A 26477-nucleotide genomic window follows, 5' to 3' on the forward strand; every position below is an offset into this window, starting at 1 on the left:
TAATATGATTGCCGTATATTCCGCCCCAGACATTCAACTTTTGGAGATGTTGGGTATGTATTTCTGCGTATTGTCTTGGGTTTTCATCCGACCAGTAACGGCAATTGTGACGATTCACGCAACCATTTAAATAAAATGAGCTTTCGTCCGAAAAACAGATGTTATAAAGCAGCTCGAGCTTTTGCATTAATCTCTCACTCATGCCCTCACAAAACTCCTGTCTTCGGTCAAAATCATCCTCATTGAGTTCATGAACAAGTTTAATTTTGTAAGGATGGAATTTGTGATTTTTAAGGATTCTCCATGCGCTCATATGGCTTATTCCGGCCATTGCTGATAATCCTCTGATACTTAACCTGGGATTGGCGATGACTTGAGCAATCACTCCAATCGCATTATCGTCATTCACTACCCTCCTCTGAACATTTCTTTTCTTATTTAAAACCGAACCTGTCTCCCTGAATTTTGTGACAAAATCCAGAACGTGATTTCTGCTTAGGTATTTACCAGGGTTTTGCTCGTTAAATAAAATTGATGTTCTATTAGCATTTTGGTCGTTGCCAAAAAATGAAGCAATAACTGAAACCTTACACAGCAGTACTGTAGTGTAAGGCATTTTTAAACAAATAACAATACACCAACAAACAATCACAAACAAAACAATCGAACGAAGTACTAATGAAAACTGGAAGAAGAGGAGTGGGTATTGATTTAAAAAAGGGATTTTATTTAACAAAAAACTGATTAGAAGAACTGCTCGAAATTTTTTTTATTTAGGCATACAAGTTACCGAGTGGTCTGTCCAATGTATTATTAACATAGCAATTTTAACTTCAAATTATCTCGAAAACTAATCGTTACAAAAATTTTCTTCTAACAGAGTTGTAAAGGTATTCGAAAGACCTTTAAAATAAGGTACCACTCGACCTACTTTCCCTATCTAAATAAGGGTCGTCGGACGCACTCCTCCGAGGGGGTGCGTACTACAAAAAATCTGATTAGTCTGAAAGGTGTTCCTCTTCAATTAAAAATCGACGTGTCCGAGCTTTTTTTGAAAATCTTACTTTTTATATTCAAAAACGACTCTGTTAAGTTTTCGTTGTTACACACTGTATATTCAATTCAAGTTAGTTATGCGCTGTATAAATAATTCATTGAATGCTTTCTGATAATGTCACTTTTGTCATCATAATAATTTTCATACATGATAATACTAATATCACATATTTCCCATCAAAATCGATGTCCGAATTTCTTGAAGTTTTTGTATGATTATTAGTTTTCAGATATACTAGATTGAGTTCGTTTGTAACTATTGTCAATTTTTTGTAGTTATTTTTTATTTTTATTCATCTGAGAATTCCTGAAGAAATCTTCATCTAGAGAATGAATCCCAACGAATTCAAGTTCTAGTTTAGTTTGAATTAAAAAGAAATATTTTTAGTAGAGATCAAACATTCAAGAGGAATGCATTTTGGTTTTTAAATTCTCCAACTTTGAACAAAAGTGTGGGTAAATTTCAAAGAAAGAAAGAAATAATAAATACAATAAAACATGTAGTGTGTAAACTAAAGTACACTACTTTCACGTGAATTATATGAAAGGAAAAATCCTTTTCAAACATCCATAACCTGTTACTGTACGAGTATAAAATTATTGAATTACAGAAATAAAACCAGGGAAGCATCAATAATCTGCTCCTTTGGACAAAAAGCTTGCCGAGATGGAAGTAAGTGTTTACCAAAACATCTAGTTTGCGATAATGTGGCACACTGCGATGATGGAAGCGACGAAGTGTTCTGTACCTGCAAAGAGCGTGTTGGAAAACTGAGGAACTGTGATGGTTATTTCGATTGTCCAGAAGGAGAAGACGAATTGGGATGTTTCGGTAAGAATAATTCCTATGGGACATGGTTAGTTCCACTGAAATCGTAAAAAAAATTGGAATCATTTTTATAATGTCAATTTTCTTTTTTTGGGAAGGTTTTTAAATGAAATAGATATTTACATTCATATAGTGGCACTATTGAAATCTGCCCCAATTGAAACTTTTTTATCATTAATTCTAAATGAAATGTGACTCAGTGGTTTTCTTGTCCTATTCTAAACCTGACAAGTATGACCGATATTTTCATAAAATCAGATCACCACTGAAAATTTACGAAAATATAACGCAGTTCATTAACGATCTCCTTTTTTTTCATAAACTACACCTTACTACACCTAAACTATACCTGATGTACCTCTTCAATTATGATTACCTGGAGCATATTACCCCACCCCTACATCAATAATAATACTTCCTCGTTTTTTAAGAAAAATTTAATAATGTTGATCTATTCAAATCCATTTGGTCATTCATTAGAGTGTTTGAATTTTTAAGTTTATTAACTTCCATTGCTTCCTTTATTTTCTATGTGTGAAATTTTGATGCTTCGTTAAAGATATGATTTTCTTCTAAAAGATGATTTGAATATGTTGAACTTGTTTTCTTATTTACATAGCTCATAATAGGTTGTCCTGGATTCGATTCCTGAATGTTCTGCCAGTTTGACAAATTATACCTTTGGACACATTTCACACTTTAATTTATATACTCCTAATTTCTCGAATTTGGATGTTTTATCTTTATAATTTTTAACTAGTTTTCCCAACGTATTACTTGTTCTATATGCAATTTTAATATCTCGTTTCCTCAAAAACGAAGCCACTTTTTCTGTTGTTTGTCCAAAATACGTTAAAGCTCTATAATTTTGATTATCTAACTTATCAATAGAAAAAACGTCTCGAATCGCTTTTGCGTAGACTTTTTTGAAAATATTCTGTTTATTAACTCGGCTTTAAACCCATTGTTTACTTCAATTTGCTTGATGATATTAGGTTCTTTATTCAAATTATCTATTGAAAGAGAAACATTGACTAATCTGTGAATCATGCTATTATATGCTGCTACTTTGTGTTAATATGGATGGGTAAAATCGTAATGTGTAGTGATATCCGTATAGGACGGTTTGTGATAAATTTAAAAATCATGTTTGTTGTTCATTCTACTAATTGTTAAGTCCAAGAAATTTATTGAGTTTGAGTTGTCTGCTTCTACTTCAATAGTGAATTTAATGTTTTCCAAATTTTGTTAATATCCCTATGAAACATATCTAATTGTCTCTTAGAGCCTGTAAAACTTACCGAAACGCCATCCACATATCTATGCCAAAACAAGAAATTCTTAATCAAAGGATGTTTGAAAATCGACTTCTCTAGTCCATGAAAATTCACACAAATAAGGGGCTTAACGATTTCCATAGTTAAACATTTTTAAGAGGAATGAATATAGTTATTAAATTGAAAATAATTTTGTATGAGACATAACGACAGAAGGTCAATGATTTCTTGTTTTATAACTTGGTTCACTCTATTCCTATCTAATAATTCTATTACTAAAGTAATAGTATCATCAGGAGGTATGCTGGAAAATGGATTCTGCACATCAAAGGATAGTAATTTTGCGTTGTATGGTAGAGTTCTGTTCTCTATTTTATTGATCAAGTCATATAAATACCGTAGACTAAATTTTGGTTGAAAGTTACAATTGTTCAGGATGATACTGATTAGCCTTTCTGATAATTTCACTCATGGTGCAGTGACAAAGTAAACCACTGGTCTAGTTGTATAACTTTGTTTGTGCTCTTTTTATGTGAGTATAATTTTGGAAATTGGAGGTTCATCATAGGTAATTTGAACTTTTACCTTTCAGTAAAAGTATGTTTGAATTTTTCAAAAAATATTTCAGTTGACTTTGGAAAGAATTAGTAGGATCACGTTTCAATATTTCAAAATTTCCCAAATTCAAGAAATCAAGGGTTTTTGGTCCAGCCATTATAACATCATTTTTGTTAATTTTACTGCGTATTGATTGCACAAGTTTCAATTCATTCGTAAAACTACCTTCTTTCAGAAATTCTTTAGTACTATTTTCATACATCTCCATCTCCATTTGATTTCAACGTTTTTCTATCACTTCTTTCCTTTTCGTAATTTTTTTAAAATTGATTCTTCACCCATTGGAACGAAACACGAATCAAACTTTGTATTTCGAAACCTGCGTGCAATATATTGTCCAGAACATATTTTTATTGTCCTACTACCGAAAAAAATGCATCTACAGAAAGTCATTTTTGATGAAACGTTCTTATAGTCTCTTCAATTCAATTAACTTGAATGATAATAGGTAAGTATTCACCAGAAGGGTTAAATAGAGAGTCTAGGACCTCTAAAACTTCTTAGATGAAGGGGTTAAGTATCTGGGAGTGATACCAAATCTCAGGATAAACTGGAACTAACATTGAAAAAACAAAATATGAAGGCGATGTTGACCAGATAAAGTCAAGGAAAGAGATGGGGTCAGAAACCAGATATGATATACTGACTGTACACCATGGTGGTTTAACTCATGGTAAAATATGCATTTGTTGAATGGTAGCCAAAGCTGAAACAAGCCAAGGAGAGGGAAAAGACTTGCATATTTGAGAATCACAGAAGCAATGGATACAACTGCAACATAGACATTGGCAACACTTTTTGGTCCCAACCGTTTATCTTGGAGAATGTAGAAAGCAAGAGTGTGCAGATTAGAGAATTCACCGTGTCATATGGGGTTGCGCAGAGAAGAAGTTTGGAAATATGTGGAGGAATAAACATCGACATGTGTACAGGCCACATGATACCAAAATACATGTCCGACCCACACATTCTGGTGGGTCGGATCTGGTGGATCGTAAAGTTGGTCTTTGAAAAATATGAAGAGTACTGAGAAAACCTTAATAAAAGTACCGACAAAAAAACTCTGCTCTGAACAATGAGGAGGCTACTCACTAGACACTTCTCATTGAGAAGACACTTGAAAGAAGAGGGCTGTATAACGCATACCTTACCTATATGGGGAATGCAGTAAAGAATCTAGAGTAGATCGTCAATTTTATCCAAAAGTGAGGCAGTGGATCACAGAAAGCAAACAGTTTATGGACAATCCAAATTATGTTCAGGAAAATGCGACATACAGGGTGTTTCAAATTCGATCCTCACCATTGGGATCTCGGAAACTATGAGAGATACGAAGATGATTAAATTGGGACAAAGTTGCGCGTTTTCCCGATTAACGGAAAAAAACAGAAATTTCAGAAAAGATAAGATAGACATTGTGTCCTTTTCAATGAAAATTAATGATTTGCAGATAAACATGAACCCGGGGAAACCTACACGTCATGTTTCCTCCGAAATGAATATTCGTCATACAAGTGCTTGCAGACATCTCAAAAACAGCGGTCCAAAATATTACAAAATACACATATCTCAAAAATTGCATCCAGATGATCGCGAAAGGCGATTAGAATTTTGTAATTGGCTAATAAGAAGACCTGATTTTCCTGTTCTCCTGGAGAATGTAATTTGGACGGATGCAAGCACGATTCAGTAATAACGTGTGGGCAGGAACTCACAAGGATATAATTTTGTGTCCTCATTCATTTGACGGAATTCTGAATGGAGAAACGTATCACCAGTTTTTTATGTCAATTTTCGAAGACTATTTAGATGGTCGACCTTTGGCTACTTATAACATCTGAATTCAACATGATGGTGTTCCACCTGACGGAACGGTTTCGTGATAAATGGATAGGGAATAATGGGTCGGTGAGGTACAGCAAGGTCTCCAGACTCAACTATTATGGATACATTCTCATCGGGTAAACTGGAGAATAGAGTTTATAGTCAGAGGAAATATCAAAATATTGACGATCTTCATTACATCACTATTAGAGAGTTCGTAAGATTGAGAAGGAGGAAAATTAATCGTGCAGTGCACAGTCTCATACACACCTTATTTATCGAATTTTGATTGTTGATTCTGTCTCCGTAGTTTGTCATTGGCTTTTCAAACGAACCAAACTCAATGAGATTTTGATCAAATAACTTGAACATAGTTCGATGTAGTTGTCGTCTTTCGTGATACAAGTTTAAATACATTTCCGATGTCCGATGTTTCTATCGTATTTGTAATAAATTTGTATCATATCTCTTTTTTCTTCATTCGTAAAAGCCATTTTTTCGCCAAAAATTCAATGAGTTGAACAAAAACAAAATGTCATTAAGTGTAACAAATTGAAAGTGAAATTTAGAAACAATAAAGTCAAAGCGTATTATAATAAGAATAAATTTTTTCAATATCTCCAATTTTTCGAACAAAATGATAACTTATAATACATTTTCGAAAAGGTAAAATCTGGTTTTATTCAAAACAGAAAGAATCCAATGTAGCGTCCTTTAGAAAAAAGAAAGTTGATGATGGTGGCCGGAAGACGAAACGTCGGATAGTCTGAAAACACCATTATGTAGCAGGGAAAAAGTGGCAATGTGAAAGTGCAATTTATTTTCGAATCCTTCGAAAATTAAAGCTAGAAAAAAATTGAAAACCAGTTTCCAAATTTCTGATTTTTCGGAATATCTCCGGATATACTCGGAATTTCAGAACTTTCTCAACGGCATATTGTTAGTCAGGTAAATGCGCAACTCTCCTCCAATTCAACCTTCTTCGTATCTCTCGTAGTTTTCGAGAGGATCGAATTTGAAACACCCTGTTTATCCAACAAGTTGACTCTGTGGAAATTAGTTACAGAAACAAGATTGTTGCTTTGAGTGTCATGACAAAAAAGAAAAAAAGCAATGAGCCCATGAGGTTGCACTATTTTCCGAAGGTTTGGGGGAAGTAGACAAGTTAGAGAGCTCCAAAGTAATAATAAATATAGTTTAAAAAAACTAAAAAACACGCTTTTGAAGAACATCGAACTAAAAAGTTAAAAATATTTTTTTTAAATAAGCTTAAAACAATAACGAACGAAAAATACTAGTATTATTGTGAAAAAAGCGACGGGCGGTTGATATACAAAAAATATGGCACAAGGCGCCCACACTTTTTTCACAATAACACTAGTATTTTTTGTTCGTTATTGTTTGAAGCTTATTACAAAAAAATATTTTCAACTTATTAGTTCGATGTTCTTCAAAAGCGTGTTTTTTATTTTTTTCACTTTTTAGTCCGATTTATTGTCAAGAATACTTTTTTTTTAAGTTCTAGTCACTAGTATTATAAATCTTTAGCAGATGGCGCATGAAGACGACGTAAAATTCCTCTCAAACAACATAATAAAGTTTGAGCATTGGTTTGATGTCTTAAATTCTATAGTAATGATGAGATGTAGTAAGTCTCCAACAGAGGGCGGTCAGTTGTAAAATTTGTTTCGAAGTAAAGAGAAAATTTGCAGTAATAATTTCAAAAAACAATTCAGTCTTGATGTTCTGATTTGAAATTTCATTCAAAATATTAATGGACTAAAATATTTTTTCAGCGAATAATTTTATTTTTCAAATCAATCTTTTGATTTGTTACGTATGTCAAGCACCTTAATTCTAATTTTTCGATTTTTTGAAATATTTAAGTAACTGAATTTTTTAGGTATACTATTTACGATAAAGTTTTCATTGTTGAAATACATATTCTGGTTTGCTTTCAAATAATCGATTTAGATTTTAAAATGTATCTTCTGTTTCGTTCGAAACTTTTTTCTGTACTTAATCAAGGGTAATTGAAAATATTTGAATATTTCATCTGTAGTACATAATTTCGCTAACACTTATAATTCTTAAAATATGTTTTTTATTTTGATTTCCTTTTGAACAACCCATCAAGGAGGTTACGTATAGCGCCATCTGCGAATAGCTCAAGCGAAGTTGATTCTTACCGTTATTTTCTATCCATTCACTTTTATATTTTTATGCTTTATAGTTTTTATATTCTCATACTTATATTCATGTGTTGCATGAGAATATTCATTATTCAGTGTCGTTGCTTTTCGAGTTTGAAAGCGGTGGGTTTTTGGAATTTCTTCCTGACGTTTCGCTGGTGCGAGTGGCTAGCTTCAAACTCGAAAAGCAACGACACTGAAAACCTCAGCCGTGAAAGTCTAAACCATTTTGTCAATATTCATTATTATTATTATTTATTTCAATATGTAGCATATATATTATCACTTTCTGACTACTTTTCCACCCCAAAATGCTGATATCACCAAATGTTCAAATATTACTTCAAATTTGTATAACTTATATTCTTTGAAATAACACTTTGACAATAATATTTTATCTTCGACAATATTTTTTGAGTTGTGTATCTTATATTTCTTAGAATAGTAACACTTTGTCAACGAGAATTCATCTTCAACAATAAAGTACATTTTGATTTGATTTGATTGCAATAATTGATAGTTACGTACAGCGTCATCTGTTCGCAAATAGATCAAGCTATAATTGATAGTTCCGTACTCCCCGATCGGCCCACGAATAGATCAAGAAATATCAATTAGGTTACGAACAGCGCCATCTGCCCGCGAATAGATCAAGCAATAATGCCGATAATTCTGTCAATACAGATCCCGATCTTGAGAGTTACAGACAAACATGCATACAAACGAGCATACATACATACACATACAGGTGAAGCTAATATAAAACGTGTAAAAATACTGGTTGACTTGGCCGTTACTTAATGAAGATCAATAGTAATTCCACTAACTATTCGGGAAACTATTTGATCTTCACAAATTTCATTTCCAAAAATAACACGACATGTTCGCTATCACGGTGGCTTTTTCGTAGTGAATAACATTACATATGTTATTCTGTGATAGCGAAACATGTAATATTTCAAGTTTGTGTAAGCTACTGTGATGGCGAAACATGTCTTGATGATTTTGGAAGTTTGTGAAGATCAAATCATTTCTGGTGTAGTTTGTGAAATCAATGAAAATACATTTCAATAAACAAGAAATATTTTTACATTGTTTTTAACCCACTCCAAAAAATAATAATAAATCTTCTATGCATTCATTCACTAGTTCAAAACGTTACTTATTGTTTCCAATCGTATTAGAAATGTGCCTTCTGTAGTTTTCTCAAACTCTCTTCTGTATTACAGGTTGTGATGAAGATGAATTTAGCTGTGATGATTGGTCGAAGCTTCGCCCTAGTACTTGCATTCCTATACGACAACGATGTGATAATATTCGACAATGTGAAATCACAGGAAAAGATGAAGAGGACTGTTCTGCTCTGGCGGATAATGTGGGTAACCAGCCCCAGAACAAGATTTCCAACGCAGTTGGGTTCCTGCATAGAAACTTCAGAGGCAAATGGTATCCAACCTGTTTTGGAACAGAACTCTGGGCCCTGGAAATATGTAAAACCGAGTCTGGCCCTAGTTCAATGTGAGTTTCTGTTTGAAATAATGCTTCATAAATAAACGTTGACAAATTGATGAATACAACGGTGAAATAACCGTTACTGATAGAGAAAAACACCCACTTATAATGGTGGCAAATAGTGGCACATAGAGGTTATGTCAGTCCAAGCTTCTTTTAAGGCAATATCCTCATTTGAAAAATTTTTCAATATACAGTATCCACTGGAAGCGTGCTGTATCAAAGTTAGGTTTTTTTTTTTGAACAGAATAAGATGAATATAATGTTTTCCGTTTTCCGATAAAAAATATAATGTGGTAAGGGTATATGGAAAGCAGTTCAGTTATGTTATGTCAGTAGATGAACAAGGCGGTTTCTATTACACCGGAAATTTAACTAACAGAAGCAAGGTATAACGGTCAAAAACGGTCGAAAACACACGCAAAACGATCAAAAACACACGGAAAACGATCGAAGACGCACGCAAAACGATCGAAGATGCACGCGAAACGATCGCAAACGCACGAAAAATGGTCGAAAGAAACGCGAACGCGTGCATCTTCGATCGTTTTGCGTGCTTCTTCGATCGTTTTTTGTGAGTTTTCGATCGTTTTGCGTGTGTTTTGGGAAAGAAAGTTTTTGGCTTTCTACTACTCCATCTTGATAGAAAAAACTGTGGAAATCTTCCAAAGAAACGAAGAAAGTAATCAATTTTAAAATAAGTAACTCTTTAAATGGATGTGTAGATCATGCAAAGAAGCAACTTTCAGACACAAACTGGAAGAAAACCCTCCTGAAACAGCTATTTTAATATAAACATTGAATTAAACGAAAGAAAAAAGCTTTCGAAACAAATACTTGTATATGAATACTGAATTATACAGAAGATACTTTTCTCTACTCAGTTTGTACTCCAAACATTCGTTATGGAAGAAAATCAGATATCATTCACATGAGTTCTACTTTGAATGAATGATAACAAATTGCACTTACATGGAACACTGTCATCGTCACTGGTAGACACCGATGTTTCGCCGTAAGACACTTGTCTTAGGACTCTGCAGTACCAATCTGGAAAACATTATAGAAAATACACATTATTGCACAATGAAGAACAATAGTGAGGAATTGTGTGTTCCTGACGATATTGAAGAGGCTGCAAAAAGAGCTTCAATGTAATTGTTAAAAAAATTTCACTCAGCAGTACGACATCGCATATTCTAATTTTCTTAACTGGTGTAGACTTGAAAACAGAGAAACCGTCTTCTTAGCCTATCAAGAAGAGAAATAAATAATATGGAACTTATCAACTTTTTGGAGCAAGTTTTCAATGAAAAAGTCGAGTGCGCTCGTTTAAAATGGTGTTAATACAAGAAAATATTTCAAGGTAGTAGCATTCTTGAACCCGCAAAAATGAAAGTTATGGGCCCAAAAAATGAAAAACTCTTTCAGATTCATCAATAGAACATTGAATTAATGGATAAATCACTGATTGGTCAAATTTCAAATACATAAACGAAAATAGGTCGTTCATTTTGCATTGTTGGAAAAAACATTGACGATTTTAATAAATACGTTGCATTACGCCCTTCTGTTATCACTCATCAACGTTTCCTTCTGAAATACTCAAAGTATAAATGCAGTGCCAACCCAGTTGGTATAAACACGTTGCGGAAAATGCCCTCTACCATTGTCGAGTTTCTGAACCTCCCGAAACCAAAGGAATATTCAAGTCACTATTTCTTTGCTAGCAGAATCAGGAGCAAATTTAACGGATATTCAGAAGCACGGAGGATGGAAGTCTACAGCAGTAGCTGAGGGTTACATCGATCAATCTGTTTCTTATGGAAAGCTATTGCTGAAAGAATAATCTCAACACTGGTGTTAAAAATACTTTTAACACTAGTGTCAAAAATATTTCTAACACGCTCTGTGTAAACATCATCTTTTGATACTATTACTATTACTAAATGTCACTTCTAATGACAGTTGTACAAAAACAATATTCTATTCAAATGGTTGTATGACTAAAATTACAGAGAAAATAGCAACTTTATTATAATCTGTAAAAAAGTGCCAAATCCGCCCCATAGGAATTTTGATATTGGAAAAATATCCGTTTTCTCCCACTCTACAAAATCATAATAGGAATATTCTTCTCAGGAATGATTTCAATTTGTATTCGAATAAAGGAGGCATCATTATCTTATACAAAAATAAAATATAGCATGAACAATATTATGATCGTTTCAAAAATAAGCATTCATAAACTGTTACATTTCTGTCTAGGTAATAGTTTTGTCATTTGCGATACAGGCGTATAGTTAGCTTCGTTATTTTTTCTCTTAGCTTCTTCGCTATTCCTTTTCCCCCTTTGGGCGTTATACTCTATACTCCACCACAAATAATGAATTTCTGGCAATTAGAAAATATAACATAGAATTTTATATCACCAAATTTCTTCGGATTCGATTGAGATTCTCCTCAGTGAAGAATTTGTCTGAAAATTCTGTCCTTTGTCTACAACCCAAAGTACTTTCAACATTTGAAAGGATAACGAGATGGGACGGACCATTTTACTTATTTTTATAGATATTATATTTATGGTTACTCAATTTAGTTTCGAACTTATCTATACTTATGAATGCAAAACTCACTTACATAACGTTAATTGACCGCGGTGGTAGTGCGTCCGACTCAGGATCGTAAGGCCGTGGGTTCGATTCCCGCCTCGATCAGATATTTTTCTCGAGAGAATTTATCTGGTTGAAGCTGGGATGATTCTGCAATCGTGTTAGGAATCACAGGTTGAAAGGTAAGAACTCTTTAGTCCTTAGCTCGCACAAGTTTCTCAACTTCTGAGAGTTGTCGTTCGTATGGGGGCGACAGCTGATTAACGAAAAAACAGATTTTGAACAGATTTTTTTAAATTCATCTCTGTCCAAAATTTGGTCTTTTGGTGCTTCTTAGGTCTCAGATGGGCACTAAGAAAGGATTTTCAAATATTCCAACTAAGGCTTCCCCCGTGGGGGTAAAAGGGGTGAGTTTACATATCAAGATTATCTTTTCATCACTATGTCTCCGTACCCCTATATTTTCGAAAGATTTGCATTAGGAAATACGCGACGGAGACGTGATTGGAGACGCGAACATCACTTGAAGCCCTGATAGTTTGGAACATCGAAGAAAGGTTGGAGATTTGTTTCTCTTCAATAGATACTTTTACGGGAGGTGTTCAAGTGACTTGGCATTTTTGATTCCACGAAAAGCGGTACAAATCAAAAATACGCGACGGACTGTCGCTGCTCATCGTTTTGAGGTTCAACTCAGTATACATCGAACTTCACTGTTTCAAAACTTTTTCATTTGGAGAACTATGTTTATGTAGAATAAACTTCCTGAGAACGTTTTTCCAAATGCAATTAATCTCTAGCGATTCAAATCCAATATTAATCGCTACCTCTGCACAGGGACAGGTCTTAAAGTGCTTCATGGAGTTTCCTATAGTGCTTGTGTTTTGTCCTTGAAATAAAATCAAAATCCAAAACCTCAATCCCCTGGTGGCTCGCGAAATAAAATTATTGAGAGTTTTGGTTGATAAGAATAACAAAATAATGAATAATGGGTAATAAGGTCAATTGTTTTATTTTTGTAAATGGAAAAATTTCAAACAAGAAATGATTTTTCAATTCCGTTCATTATTATCTCTTGAACGTATCCATGAAATACTTCAACATCAAAGTATCGTTTTTCTATCTAAAACATGATGTGGTTACTCTAAACGGTAGGAAAATCAAGTTGTTTTTTGCCTGACCATTCAAGAGCTAACTAGAAAACTGAATTCAGAATTCTACTGTTGGTATCTAGATGACGGATGCATTGAAGATGGTATTAACATTATATTGAAGGATTTAGAGATAATTATTAATAGTTCAAAACAAATTGGTCTCGAACTCAACTTCGATGATTGTGAAATAATTTCCAAGTCTTGAATCAGAATATTTGCCGACATTATAGAAGATGTTTCTGGTATAAAACTAATGAAAAAATCGAAATGGAATCTACTTGGTGCCCCTCTCACTATGGAAGCTCTATGTGGAAGTTTGCAGAACAAAACAGATTCCCTTGACTTGATTTCCACCCGTTTATGAGATTTGCCAATGCATACTTCCTTTTTTTTATTGAAAAATTGTTTAGCCATTCCTAAACTATTCTATACTCTAAGATGCTCTCCTTGTTGGAGAAGTCAAGTATACCTTAAGAAAATTGATGATCACCTACGTAACATAATTGAGAATGTTACCAACAGCTGTTTCACTGATATTTCTTGGTCTCAAGCAACATTGTCTGTGAATCATTGACGGTTAGGTCTGCGCTCAGCATCATCGCTGGCTTTACCAGCATTTATGTCTTCCATCAAATAGAAATGATACTTCTAGTTTCCAGTTCCAGATAATTTCACCGTCGAAGGCGAATCTATTTACTGTTCTCAAACCAAAAGCCATGTGCTTACGGATCTCAAATCACTTCAGGAAGCATGGGACGAACCTTTACTAGAAATTGCTTCTGACTCTATCACTTCATCTTTGTCATCTTCCTCGGAAAAAGCTTTCGCCTAATCCATCAATATTGAAGAATCTGGTGCTTAGTTGAACGCATTACCTGTTGCTAATCTGGGAACACTACTAGATAATGATACTTTCAGGGTAGCCATTGGACTCAGATTGGGTTTAGATATTTGTACTCTTCATAAATGGATTTGTGGTAGTGAGGTAAATAAAAAAGGTACTCATGGTTTGAGCTGCAGGAAGAGTTCTGGTCGTTTTGCAAGACATCACCAAGTCAACGACATCATAAAAAGGGACTTGATATCAGTCGGTATACCTTCTATTCTAGAACCACTAGGTACTAGCCGTGATGATGGCAAACGTCCTGAAGGAATGACCCTTGTTCCCTGGAAATGTGACAAACCTGTCGTTTGGGATTTTACATGTGTAGACACAATGGCTCCATCTCATTTAGTTCGAACGTCCAAAAGTGCAGGTGCTGCTGCCATAACCAGTGAGAAAGCAAAACAGCAGAAATATCGAAATCTTAGAAAGAACTTTATATTTTATCCTGTGGCTGTAGAAACTTTCGGTGTATTTGGGCCCTTATCTCTGAATTTTGTCAATGAAATCGGCAAAAAGATGACTGAAGAAACTAAAGAAAAAAGATGTATCACCTTTCTTATCCAAAAAATTAGTTTAGCTATACAGCGTGGTAATTCAGCTTCTGTTTTTGGCACCATCCCATCGTCACATTCACTGGATCAAATTTCTCTTCATCCCTTTGTTTCCAAATCCTATTTATACCCTTGTCACGATGGAAGATTGTTTCCTCATAAAACCTCCCATATTCCTTGTGATACGCCCCATTATTTCCCATCAGAAGATACAGAGAAACATGAAGAACGTAATATAAACAATATTGGATCAGAGATACATTCTTCAGTCAAAACTCATGGGTTTAATGGGTTAAAAAATATTGGAAACACCTGTTTCATGAACAGTATGATTTAATGTTTATCAAACACGAGATGGTTGTTGGAATATTTGAAAACGGATACATACATGGAAGATATCAATACTTTAATCAAAGCGTTCGCAGAAGTTATCAAGGAACTGTGATCAGAAGTTTCATCTGATAGAGTAATAAACACTGCCTACTTTTAAAGTCAGATTCATAGATTTGCCCCTCGATTCTTTAGCTCTTTCCATCAAGACGCCCAGGAATTCCTATGTTATCCTTTAGAAGGTTTACATGAGAACCTCAATGAAATTACTGAGAAACCTAGACCGATCTTAACGGAGATTGACGAAAAATTCAGCGACAGCGGGAAAGCGCAAGAGTCCTGGCTGAGATACATGTACATGAACAACTCTAAGATTGTAGACAATTTCGTTGGTCAATTAAAATCTACTATGAAGTGCACACACTGTGGATTCTCATCAGTAACCTTTGATCCTTTTCCTATACCACAAGGAACTGGCCAATTGAGTTTGTCACAGTGCTTGGATTTCTTCACAAAAGGGAAAACCCTGGACGGAGATGAAAAACCAACTTGTTCGAGGTGCAAGGAAAGAAGAAAATGCACAAAGTTCCTATCGATCTATGTTTCTCCGTATTTTAGTAATTCATTCAAAAAGATTCTCTCCAACGGAAAGATTCAGAGACAAATTGAATATTGCCATTGAGTTTTTTAGAAGGATTAGATATGAGCAATTATGCAGCAGACAATGTGGCTCCTTGTCGTTACAAACTATATGCGCTTTCTAATCACAGTGGGGCTACTTACAACAGGCATTACACAGCATATTGCAGACACTCTTATAGTGGCACGTGGAATGAATACAACGAATCACTCGTGTCCCCAATTTCACCAAAATCGCTTGTGAGTGAGAAAGCATATGTCCTCTTTTATAAACTGGAGGGAACAAAACAGCATTTTTGAGGTGTTTTTCTTTCCTTCTCTCTTTTAATAAGCTAAATTCTGTTGATTGATTTGTATTTCATGATTCTTCTGATTAATAAAAATAATTTTCAAACAGGAGCAGTATATTTGTATACTGTTTTTCAATATCTGTCAATTTCAGAAAAGTGGAAAGAGCATAGGTGAATATGTAGAAAGTGTAATAAAATTAATGTTTTTTCAATTATTTGTTTTCGAATTCAAAATAATGAGTTCAATGTCGAAACTCCACTTCGAACTCGCAATTTTGAAATGAAATTAGGAACTGAAATTGTAGTTTCGAAATTGTAATCAAACTTTCTAGTTAAAAGTCAAAACTTCGAATTCCAAAGTCGTAATTTTTAATAATAAAAAATAAAAAAAGGTGACCTGTATTCTCGTAAAAATTAAAATTTTTATCTATTTTATGGAGTTATCAACATATGAATTCAAAAATGTTTTCCCATACGCTTCTTCTTTAGTTTTCATAGTTTAGTAAAATTCACTTCTAATTTTGTCTTAACGATTTTTTAGCAATCCTCGATCACACATGATGCTGACAATGAACAACTATCAGGGCCTTTTTATCAACATCTTACCAAACAATGAAGTAAGCCTAGTCAAAACCTGCGTTCAAGATAGAGCAGCTTTTGTCGAATGCCCACCAATGTACTGCGGCTTGAGAATGACCATGAAAAACCCATACCGACCTCAAGAAGTAGACATAAGCGTTGAAAATATCATTGGTGATCTGGAGAGGGACGCACGTCTTCCTAATGAAGGTGATGACAAACATGTCGAAACTAACATGGATGAAGATGCTGTATCAAGATTTGAGGAAGAAAAGGAAAAAAACTTAACTTTGGGAACACCTAGGGTAGTTGGTGGCAAACCCAGTCAACCAGCAGCATGGCCATGGTTGGTGTCGATCTACAAAAACGGGATTTTCCACTGTGGAGGCGTTTTGATCAACGAACTTTGGGTGCTGACTGCGGCTCATTGTGTTGACAAGTAAGTGATATTTTTCACGTGACTCTGAAAACAATATTTGGCTTAGGGAATACCGACATATGGTGAGATAGCTTAGGCAAAACTCATTATGCAAAGAAAATAAAACTCTCCAATGAAATTGTTCAACATATAGGTTAACATTTATGCATATATACTTTGTGTTGTTGCTGAGTATATGCATTGTTCTGAGTCTCTCAACTTTTAACCATCCTGATTCTTGCACAGCTGAGGATATATGGTCATATTTCCGATTGTCTTAGAGCAGGTCCCAAATGCTGTAGCAATATGAAATTTTCGACATGATCAGTGACTCGCATTGTCTAAGTTTCAAGTTCGTGTTGTGCAAATCACGATTTAGAAACAGCTGGTTGAGAACCTTAAAAAACAGTTCAGTTCAGATAACTGACATGTTTAGTGAAGCTAAGTTCTGAATTGAAGCACAATCCTAAATTTTTTATCACGATCTCCCTCATCAGAATAAAGTAGCTGCATCCAATAGTATGCATCACAACCTATTGAATATTCCACTGTCTCAGCGTAATTTCTAGAGAGAGTTGAGTTTGATCAAAGCAAGGCATGGACCAGGTCTACCCAAATTCAAGATGCGATAACGTCAGTTATGAGACATTGTCCTATTTGGGGTTACCCATCAATGATATTGCCCGTTTTTGAAGAAAGAATGCGTAAACGTAGCTCACAGGACAAATAATAGTCTAAGTGAATTTATTAAAAACAGTAAAGACAAAACTTTGGTGTCGGATAAATCAAGAGTACAAAAGCTGACTTGTGGCTCTTGCCCAAAACTGTATGTTGGCCAAACAAGGAGAACATTTTCCCAAAGAATAAAAGAGCATAGAGGTAGTTTCGTTTATAGAAAGACCAATTCCATAGTTGCAAACCACCTTTTAGCAGAAGAACACGAGTTCAATCATGAATATGACGAGTTACATTTAGAAAAGAAAAGTTTGAAACTCAATCTTCTAGAATGTTTAGAAATCAATAGATTTAAGAATTCGGGTAATGTACTGAATGATCAATCAGAATGGAATAACTCCCCGTTACTAAATATTTTTTCAAATGTGAAAACTGGGACATAAGCGCAGGTAGTTTGATTCAATACAAACTCAGGTAAAGCTCAGGTACTTGAAATGTAGGTACTTCATATTGTAAAATTAGGTATATAAAGCATTGAATATGTTGAATACAGTTCGTAAAGACGAGCCCGAAGAAGCCATTGTATGGCGAAACACGTGTTGCGTTTTTGTGAAACTGTTTAGTGAAAAACTCACAATAGAGTGTTCTCTGATGCGGACTTGAAAAGTGTAGTTGGTGAGCCCTCTGTTCTTCTTAGTGTCAAACATCATCATTGCAGATTCATTAGAATTGAGCTTGAGCTTATGGGCTGTAGAAATGTCAAAGATGATTTGAGGATCCTCAACAATATATGACCAAGCAGATGTAGAATCACGTGTCTGCTTCCTAGTTATGTATATTACATTTTTACAGATTTCAATCACAGATATACAAGCTAAGACGCAAAGGCGCAAGGAAAGTTCCTTGTGGCACTCTTTTCGATACTGGTAGTGCATCCAAGTGTATTAAAAGTGACACTGCTTTCCGAAGAAAACCAAAGTAAACAAGTTTGTCGCACAATATTTCGTGATCAGGAGTGAAAATGGCTTTGCTATAATCCAGGAGTATAATTTAACAACACTCTATAAAAAAAGATACAGAATCTACATAATTGTCCGCAAAATTTCACGTTAAAAAATAGCGTGGAAATCACGTACCTACCTAATGAACCTAGAGAGATAGCAGTGTTAGGACGAATTGCCAATACGACAGATTTGAATCATAACCACGAATATTGAAAAAGTACGAATCATGAGTCATCAAGTACAAGAAGTACATTTGAATTGAAGGGGTTATATTTTTAGGAGTGATTAATTTTTGGGAAAGAATGAATGAATTGTGTGTATTTTCTATAATGTTATCCAATTTGGTACTGAAGAGCCTTAGGGCAAGTGTTTCACGGCGAAACATCGATGTATACTAGTGAGGATGACAGTGTTCTACGTAAGTGCAATTTGTTACCATTCATTTAAAGTAGAACTCATGTGAATGATAATAATTAATCCACAACGAATGTTTGAAATACAAACTGAGTGGAGAAAAGTATCTTCTGTATAATTCAGTGTTCATATAGAAGTATTTGTTTCGAAAGAATTTTTTTTCTTTCGTGTAATTCTATGTTTATATGAAAGTAGCTGTTTCAGGAGGACTTTCTTTCAGTTTGTGTCTGAAAGTTACTTCTTTGCATGATCTACACATCCATGTATAGAGTTACTTATTTTCAAATTGATTACTTCCTTCCTTTCTTTGGAAGATTCCCTCATCTTTTTTTGTATCAAGATGGAGTAGTAGAAAGACAAAAACTTTCTTTCCCAAGAAGTACATCGTTCATCGTCGGATAAAATTTTGTGATTAGAAATGACACAGCAGACTTCAGTAACTAGTCGTGGTGAAAGAGGAAAGGAAATCTATGTACTGAAAGCCAGGTTAATGTCCAAGCCAGGACACATAATGAGCTTCGAAAACACTAAATATCCCTCCAACATAAAACTTTCTTGAAATGTGGGACATTGCCCGCCACTCAGTAAAACTGACTGTCGCAAGCCTTCAATTTGTTCATATGCATGTTGATCCATCAGAGCAGCTTATTGGTTAAATCACCCTTGTGATAAAGTAAAGCCACAGCCAAAACTGTCAAATCGGTCGGTTTCCACTGCGACGACAGAGATTTAGTCGACGACAAATCGAGTAAAAAACCGCCTACATAACCCTTTCTAATGATCCCATTTATTCTCTTTTATGGTTGGAGCGACATCAAAATAAGCCGCCGACCGCCAAAAATATATTTTCCAGGTCAGCTTGCGGGTAAAACGAACAGAATTCAGATCCCATTCCAACGTAGTGAATAACATTCAGATGACGTTGAATACCAAACGATATTGTCTAAACGTTTTTCTGTATTGGGGCCTTTTTTCGTTGTCGAATGATTTATTATTAAACGATTCAATTCAGTTTCCCCTGTTTGTTTAGTTCAAACAGATTGATCTGATATTTGGTACACACATTTAGTTTTAATGACAATACATTTCAATAAATTCTGTATCGTTGTAAATCCAAGATGGCCGCAGCTATAAAATGGCGGATTACATCTTTTTTTCACAGCTACCTCAATATAGGTATCAAAAGACAGGACTTGATGAGTAGGATAGTTGTAAACTTTGAAAAAGATGCAAATTCAAGATGATCGCAGCTACAAAATAGCGAATTACATCGTTTCTTCACAGCTACTTTAATATGGGTATCAAAAGGCAGGGCTTGATTAGTAAAATAGTTGTACACTTCGAAAAAGATGCAAATTCAAGATGCCCGCACGTACAAAATGGCGGATTACATCTTTTTTCACAGCTACCTCAATATGGCTATCAAACGACAGGGCTTGACTAGTTCTATAGTACTACACTTTTAGAAAGATGAATATCCAATATAATCTATACAAAGTGCCTAAAACCGAACTACTTTTGTTAATGCTCGCAACAGCTACAAACTTAGAATAAATGAAAGCAAAGCACAATCAGAGAATCAGGGATAAACTGCTTGCCAATCACAATAGGTCTAGATCCTTCTGGTCAGTAGCTGAAGCTGATGATCAAAACTTTACAAAATTCACAATTCCAACACTAACACAAGCGGATGGTTCAATTGCAACAACAGCCATAGAAAAAGCAAATCTAATAGCTGAACAATTTGCGTCTCACTCCACAGTCGATTTTCTGAAAAAGGCACCACCCACAATTCCCACACCAGAATCTACAATACCGAAATTATTTTTTTACAACACCTAGTCAGGCGAATTTTGAGACAGCTCAATATCAACAAGGCTTCTGGTCCTGATGATGTGCCCGTCATCGTATTCAAAAAGTGCGCAAATGAACTCGCACCAGTATTTTGCAGACTTTTCAACCTGTCATACAAAAAAGGGCTTTTTCCTTCTTGTTGGAAGATTGCTCGCGTTCAGCCTATTTCCGAAAAGGGTCAAGAAAAATCTTCCAAATAACTATAGACCAGTCGCTTTGCTATTAGTGATATCAAAAAATCAAAGAGAAAGCCGTAAACCATCAAATCCTCAAATATTTGGGAGGCTTCAACATGTTGAGCGATCATCAATATGGCTTTCGGAAACAAAGATCAACAGGGGACCTTCTATCGTATGTCACCCATATTTGGAATAACGCAATCGAGAAACAAGAAGAGTCAATAGATATTGCGCTTGATATTTATTAGGCTTTCGACCGTTTGTGACATGAGGGTTTCCTGGACAAACTTTGATGCTATGGCTTGTCGGATCATTATTGTGTGTGGCTCCTCAGCTTTCTGCAAGGACATTCCCTGCAAGTGGCCGTCGATGGATATCTCTCCAATACTTTCACCATCAACGCTGGTGTTCCCCAGGGATCCATATTGTCTCCAACCCTCTTTTTATTGTATATCAACGACTTATTGGAATAAACCAAAATTCCGATATATTGCTTTGCTGACCACAGCACAGCCATTCCATTTGGATTCCAGGATATCGGCTGCGGATGCACATCTTCACCGGCAGCAGGAGGTTGATACATATCTTAATGATGATCTAGAAGTAATTTCGAACTGGTGTGAGACCAATTCAATGCCACAACAATTCAGGCATCGATTTTCTCCAAAAAGATAAATGTTTCCGAACCGGATATAATAATGTCAAGTCAGACAATTCCACTTTCTGCTTCGATAAGTTCCTTGGGGGTCAAAATGGACACCAATATGTTTTGGCACAATAATGTCGCTAGAATTGTGAAGGATGCTTCTTAAGAGGCCGTGGGAGCACGTGACTAAATTATTATCTGTCAACGATATTTTCATCTCTCTTCTTGCTTCACTCTCTCTAACTAAATTAATTAAAGACGCACGTCCCTGCTGGCGGGTAGCGGAAGTAAACACTCGAAATAAGTGGGACAAGAATAAAGTACTGCATTTCTTACTGAATGCCCACATTCGCTTGTTCATCACTTGACAACGCTGCGCTGGTTTCATTCGTTTCTCAGTGGCGGAGCCAAAGATCGCAGTGGCAGTGTGCGTTAAAAATTGAAAATACAAAAATGATGTGCAAATTTTCAATCTCATTTAAGGTTTCTCTTGTTTGCAGTTGAGTTTGGGATTCCAAAAAATGTAGCTTTGTAAAACAATATTTTATTTATATTTTTTATCAGAATAGGTTTGTGAAATTAGTATATTTGATGCATTTTATGCCTGGTCATACTTCTAGAATAGCTATTCATGTAAAGAGTTACGAAAAGTTTGATTTTGTGCCCATGAAATCCTTTCGTGTTACATACAAGATTTTTTCTAATTTCATTAAAACATTGTTTTCATTATTTTTCAATGATAAAGTATTGAATATACAAATATTTTCACTGATCAAGGATGCTATTCATCACATAGCTTGTCACTTTGGCATCTTCTATACATTCATTTTGCTCCATGGAAGCAGAAGATATAGAGTAATGACTGATCGGAGTTCTGAATGGAAATTTGTTCTTGTGTTGTGTGATTTCCGAGTTGAAAAGTATGATAAAATCACTGAACCGAGACAAAAATTAGCGAATGATATAAAAATATATTTATAAAAGGCACATTCGGTAATCATTTACAAAAAATAAAACATGTCGCGATTGTTTACGAGAAGTGAGGCGTTTTGTTTTTGTTAATTTCATAAATATATGGTAGTTCTAAGCAAAGTTCAATCATTTTTTCTTACTTCTCAACTTATAAATCACTCAACGCAAGTACAAATTCTGATTCAAGATCTAGATCCAGTAATTTTTTGCCTTCTTTCACATTTAAAAATCACTTACTGTGAGTAATACTCACAGAGAGTTTCATTGAAAACAATAAAATATAACGTAGAATGAGAGAGAAGTAAAATAAATCACATTTCTATGAAACATATATTTTATTGAATTTCATTAGTTCGGACTTCCATTATCTGATATTATATAAAATGATTTGAAATCCCTGAAAGAACTGAAAAAAGAATTTAAACAATCAAAGAACAATAATAAAAATGAAGAGCTGAAAAAACAATTATATTAAGCAAAAAAAACCTGAAATGAAATAATAATGAAATAAAATACAAGTAAAAAGGGAACGAATTGAACAAAAATATAAAAATAAAATAAAAAGTTAAGAGATTCCAAGCTAAGTTACTTCACGACGTTTCGATTGTTACTATCAATAATCGTAATGACTGATGACACTAAATTATAAAATGAAACACTTTAAAGTGGAACACTAATATTTTGGGAAACTTATTCATTATCAATTTCAGTAGAAATGAAATAGCAGATGGAAAAAGTGATGATGATCGACTTCATTTATGTGAAGTTGACAAATGGAAAATAAAAATGTGATACTAATTTTCTGAACAAAAGAGTGGAGTTCAACTTATACGAAGAATAAATTATAGTAACATATATTTGTGAAGATATAGAAATGACCGAATTGAATAAACGAGATTTGATGGTATAAAAGTTGAAACTTGTTGTAGAGACCTATTACCCTAACATCAAAATGATATTATTTGCACTCGACGGGCGTTTCGCTAACAGCGATGTTGCCAAACCCTTCTCTGCTCTAATATGGGTTCAGTTTTCATTAGATGGCAGCACTTGACGGGTGAAAATTCATTGAATAAAAAAACACGTTTTATGGATTGGTCAAACATTATTTCATATTTTATTTGGTGAAGAAGTTGACTATATTTAATCGTAAAATGTCGCTATATTAAAAATTTTGAAATTCGTCAAAGGAATAGAAAGTTACAAACATGCGTGGAAAATAAATGGAAAACGATGAGTTAGTGACATTCTTCGTTACATTATCGATAACTCTCCCCTATACATATATCCCCTATATCATCTCATTTCTTCACAGGGTGTTTTCGCGATTTTCAATATGGCGCTGCCACTCCATAAGGCTCTTAAAAGATTGGAACACTGTCCGAACCAGAAAACCGTATACACCTCAGCAACTTTAGATGCTTCATAAAGCTCAGATCTGACCTTCTTTGGAGTTCTCATGTATGGAGCTCCGCTCCTAAACATACCCTGAAGCTGCTGAATTCGATCCAGAAAAGAGCCATCCGCCTGATTGGTGACGCGAACATCACTTGTAACCTTGATAATCTGGAACATCGAAAAAAAATTTGGGATTGGTCTCTTGCACATTTGATTCCACCAAGAGCGGTGCATATCAGAAATACGCGACGGTCATGATTTTGAGGTTCAACTCAGTACACCTCGAACTTCACTGTTCAAGAGCTCTTTCATTTGGAGATCTGCGTTTATGTGGAATAAACTTCCCGAGGAAGTTTTCCCAAATAAATTTAAACTCCAGTGATTCAAATCCAACGTGAATCGCTACTTTTGCACAGACACCGCTTTTATAGCACCCCAAGGATTTTTCTGTAGTGTTTGTGTTTTGTCTTTAAAAAGAATTCAGAATCAGGATACAAGCATGTATCTCCCACCCAAGTCTAGATTTTGTATCGTGTCGAGGACTGTGTGGCGTTAAGGTGGCTAAAAATAATACGTCGTTAGCGATACACCAGGTGAAATGTTAAAACGTGCCGAGAACTGTGTGACATAACGTGGGGTAGATGATGCAGAGAATAATTTTTTTTCAGAAACAGTCTGAAAAGAACGCTGCACAACATAACAGATAGAAGAATATTGATTAGAAAAATTAACTCACATGAAAAACCATCAAATATCTCTATATATATATATATATATATATATATATATATATATATATATATATATATATATATATATATATATATATATATATAGTTATAGCTGTTAGTTATACTATTTATAACTAAAGAACGGATGAACCGGTTTGGCTGAAAATTGGTGAAGAGGTAGCTTAGAGCAAGGAGAGGGACATTGTCTATTTTCATCCCGTTCGACGGCATTTCCGTGAAGTCACCAAGAAGTCACTATGAAACGTGGTATAGCAAAAACGCATCTGACATGGAATAATAAAAAAAAGGTAAATGACAGCTAAACGTAATTTTGTCAATGGTTAATGGAGGCAATTGAAGATGGAAATGGTGGTTTATGTTTCCTGGATGCCCCTGGTATAACTGGTAAGACATTTCTGATGTCATTAGTTTTAGCTACTCTTCGTACGAGATCCAACATTGCGCTTGCAGTTGCTTCTTCTGGAATAGCAGTCACATTCTTAAAAGGATGTCATATGGCTCATTCAGTATTAAAATTGCCGTTAAATATTCAAACTATTGAAGAACCAACATGTAATATTTCAAAAAACTCCGCAATGGCCAAAGTTTTATCAGCATCGAAAATCATCATATGGGACGAATGTACAATAGCGCACAAACGTGCATTAGAAGCACGAACATCGAAAGATCTATGCAATGACTCGAGATGTTTTGCAGGTGGAATGATTTTACTGTCTGGCGATTTCTGCCAAACACTGCCAGTAATTCCAAGATCAACGGCTGTTGACGAAATAAACGTTTGCCTCAAATCATCGAATCTATGGCGCTATGCGAAGAAACTTCAGCTGACAACAAACATGAGAGTTGCATTGCTTAATGATACATCTGCTGAAGATTCCTCTGAGCAATTGCTGACTATCGGTAATGGTCGAGTACCGGTCGACGAATCGAGCGGATTGATTTCATTTCCTCAGAATTTGTATAACTTTGTCTCATCGAAAGACGAACTTATCAGCAAAGTATTCCCAAACATAATTACTAACTACAGAAATAATGGATGGTTGAGTAAGTGAGCAATTTTAGCGGCTAAGAATGAAGATGTAGATTATCTAAACTACATAATTCAGAATGATATCATTGGAACAATGCATTCATTCAAATCAATTGACAGTGTAACGAACGAAGATGAAGCCACCAGCTATCCAATTGAATTTTTAAACTCCTTGGATGTGCCTGGCTTACCACCGTACAATTTACGCCTGAAGGTTGGCTCCGTAGTAATCATGCTTCGAAACGTGAACCCACCAAAACTTTGCAACGGTACACGTCTGGTGGTAAGTAAATTGATGAACAATGTGATTTACGCGACGATACTCAAAGGAAAATTCGAAGGTGAGGAAGTTCTCATTCCGAGGATCCCGATGATCCCAACCGATATGCCGTTTGAGTTTAAAAGACTTCAATTTCTAATTCGTCTTGCATTCGTCATGACTATTAACAAATCACAAGGCCAATACTTGAAAGTTTGAGGTCTGAATCTGGAAAATCAATGTCATTATATAATGGTCGGAAGACCATCTGCGTTGTTTATACTTGCGCCTGATAATGAAACAAAAAATGTCGTGTATCACAAGGTGCTTAACTGAAGAGTGCAACCTAATAAAAATAATTGAAAAAATTAAATTAATAAAATAAAATAAAAACTTTGTTTCCCGAAAAAAAAAATATAACCCCTTCAATTCAAATAAAAATGTGCTTTTTTATTGCCTCTAAGGCGGAAGTTCGGAAGTTCGCAGGGTCAGCTAGTATGTAATATATAGAATAATATTGATAAGAA

The 26477-nt window shown here is 34.9% G+C and overlaps 1 protein-coding gene across 1 annotated transcript in view; it reads left to right on the forward strand.

Moving 5' to 3' along the window:
- The window catches only part of LOC111512102 (serine protease ndl), a 138973-nt gene that overhangs the window by 15389 nt on the left and 97107 nt on the right, over positions 1 to 26477 (forward strand). The window contains exons 4-6 of the mRNA XM_023168198.2: positions 1668 to 1888; positions 9026 to 9314; positions 16312 to 16788. Of these exons, the coding sequence (XP_023023966.2) occupies positions 1668 to 1888; positions 9026 to 9314; positions 16312 to 16788 (987 nt within the window). The remainder of the gene's footprint in view (positions 1 to 1667; positions 1889 to 9025; positions 9315 to 16311; positions 16789 to 26477) is intronic.

Source organism: Leptinotarsa decemlineata, unplaced genomic scaffold, assembly GCF_025532065.1.
Source record: "Leptinotarsa decemlineata unplaced genomic scaffold, Ldec_3_MD MMD2_tig00000026_RagTag_RagTag, whole genome shotgun sequence".
NCBI classification, from domain to species: Eukaryota; Metazoa; Arthropoda; class Insecta; order Coleoptera; family Chrysomelidae; genus Leptinotarsa; species Leptinotarsa decemlineata.